At 55.2% G+C, this 1,483-nt stretch overlaps 1 protein-coding gene across 1 annotated transcript in view; it reads left to right on the forward strand.

Annotated features, from left to right (window-relative positions):
• Positions 1–1,193: 1,193 nt before the first annotated feature.
• Positions 1,194–1,483, forward strand: part of EIF2A (eukaryotic translation initiation factor 2A, 65kDa) — a gene marked incomplete at its 5' end in the record, with an annotated part of 9,431 nt that continues 9,141 nt past the window's right edge. The window contains one exon of the mRNA XM_009079562.1: positions 1,194–1,263. Coding sequence (XP_009077810.1) covers positions 1,194–1,263 — 70 coding nt within the window. The remainder of the gene's footprint in view (positions 1,264–1,483) is intronic.

Here is a 1,483-nt window from a genome sequence, read left to right on the forward strand (position 1 = left end):
GTGGCAATGGCCTGTTCTGGGGCTTAGCTTTGCATTCTTACGTGATTGTAATGGAACTAACAAAACAGTGTTTAATTCCCTGCACACCTGCTGTGCATGAACCTGTGCTTTTTCCCTGTTTCCTGGTGATGTCCCCGACAGAACATGATATCTGGAACATGTTTCATACTGACATCTCTTCCATGTCTTCTGTTTTCCAAGCTGAGCTTCGATGCTGAGACTAACAACAGGGCAAATATCTTGTGTCAGCAGAAATATCAGCCTGCTGTAATCTTCTCTGGCAAGTGCTGGTCCTGTGTGGAGGCAGCTAATCCCCTCCCCAGGGAGCATCCAGGCAGCCCTTGGGAGCTCCGTAGTGCAGGACCTTGGGTGCTCTTGCAGCCATGGGGCATTTCCAGCCTCTGCCAGCCAGGCTGGATGGAAGAGGTTCCTGCAGCAGGGCTGGGAGCTGAGTAAGTCGTGGGGTGGGATGTGCTCCCACACATTCCTCCTGTAGGTGCAGCAGCTCTGTGGTGTGGGACCATCCCAAGGGATGGAGCCAGGCTGTCCTAGTGTGTGCCCCGGGATGGGCAACCAACAATGGGCTCAGCCTGAGGCACAGGAAACTGCATGTAGACGAGAAAAACTGTTTCACTGTGAGTCTGCTCAGAGGCTCCAGGTCCCCAGCCCGGGGGATAGTAACCTCCTGGCTGTGAGCTGCTGGAGCAGGGTGGGCTGGGGGGCTACCCCTACCTCATCCCCTGAGCCATGCACCTGCTCTGGGTCTGTCCTGCTGCCCTGGTAGTGCTGCTGCTCCCCCCTTGGCACTGGCACCAGTGCTGTGTGGCAGAGGGGTGGGCTGGTTCCTGGCACAGCCCTGTGGGAAGGCTGTGTTGGCCAGAGTGGAGCAGATGGTGTGGGTACAGAGGGTGGGCTATGGCTGGAAGCAGCTGTGCCCCCTCCCTCAGCCCTTGGCTGCACAGAGGAGCTGTCTGCAGTGAGCTGGTGCCCCAGGTGCCCTGTGCTGTACTGGAGCTCCAGGTGCTGCCCCAGCACCATCCCACAGTGCCCTGCTGACTCTGTGCATAATGTCCTGGATTTCCTTTACAGCATGCAGGGGAAAGTGTGTGCTTGTCTCAGGGTTCACAGGTTAGAAACACTTGTGCTTTGGCCATTTTCATCGTTTGAACTGAGCTGTTTGTTTTGTCTTGCAGTGAGAGGGTCTGAAGGGCTGTACATGGTGAATGGCCCCCCCAGCTTCACGGAAAGCACGGCCTTCCAGAGGTACTGCTGGCTCTGCCTCTCTGCTTTGCACAAAATAAACAGCTTGTGAAAAATAAAGGTAGAATCTGGGATTGGAAAATGTGTGAACATAAGTGAGTTATTTCTTACTGTCACTCGTTCAGCATACTGATGTTTGGAAGGCTCTGTGCTTGGCTGAGGTCTCACTGCCAGGTAGCAGTCCCTGAGCAGAGGCAGCAGAGACTGCACTGTGGCACAGAGC

The sequence above is a fragment of the Acanthisitta chloris genome, unplaced genomic scaffold (genome assembly GCF_000695815.1).
Source record: "Acanthisitta chloris isolate BGI_N310 unplaced genomic scaffold, ASM69581v1 scaffold44147, whole genome shotgun sequence".
In the NCBI taxonomy this organism is placed as follows: domain Eukaryota; kingdom Metazoa; phylum Chordata; class Aves; order Passeriformes; family Acanthisittidae; genus Acanthisitta; species Acanthisitta chloris.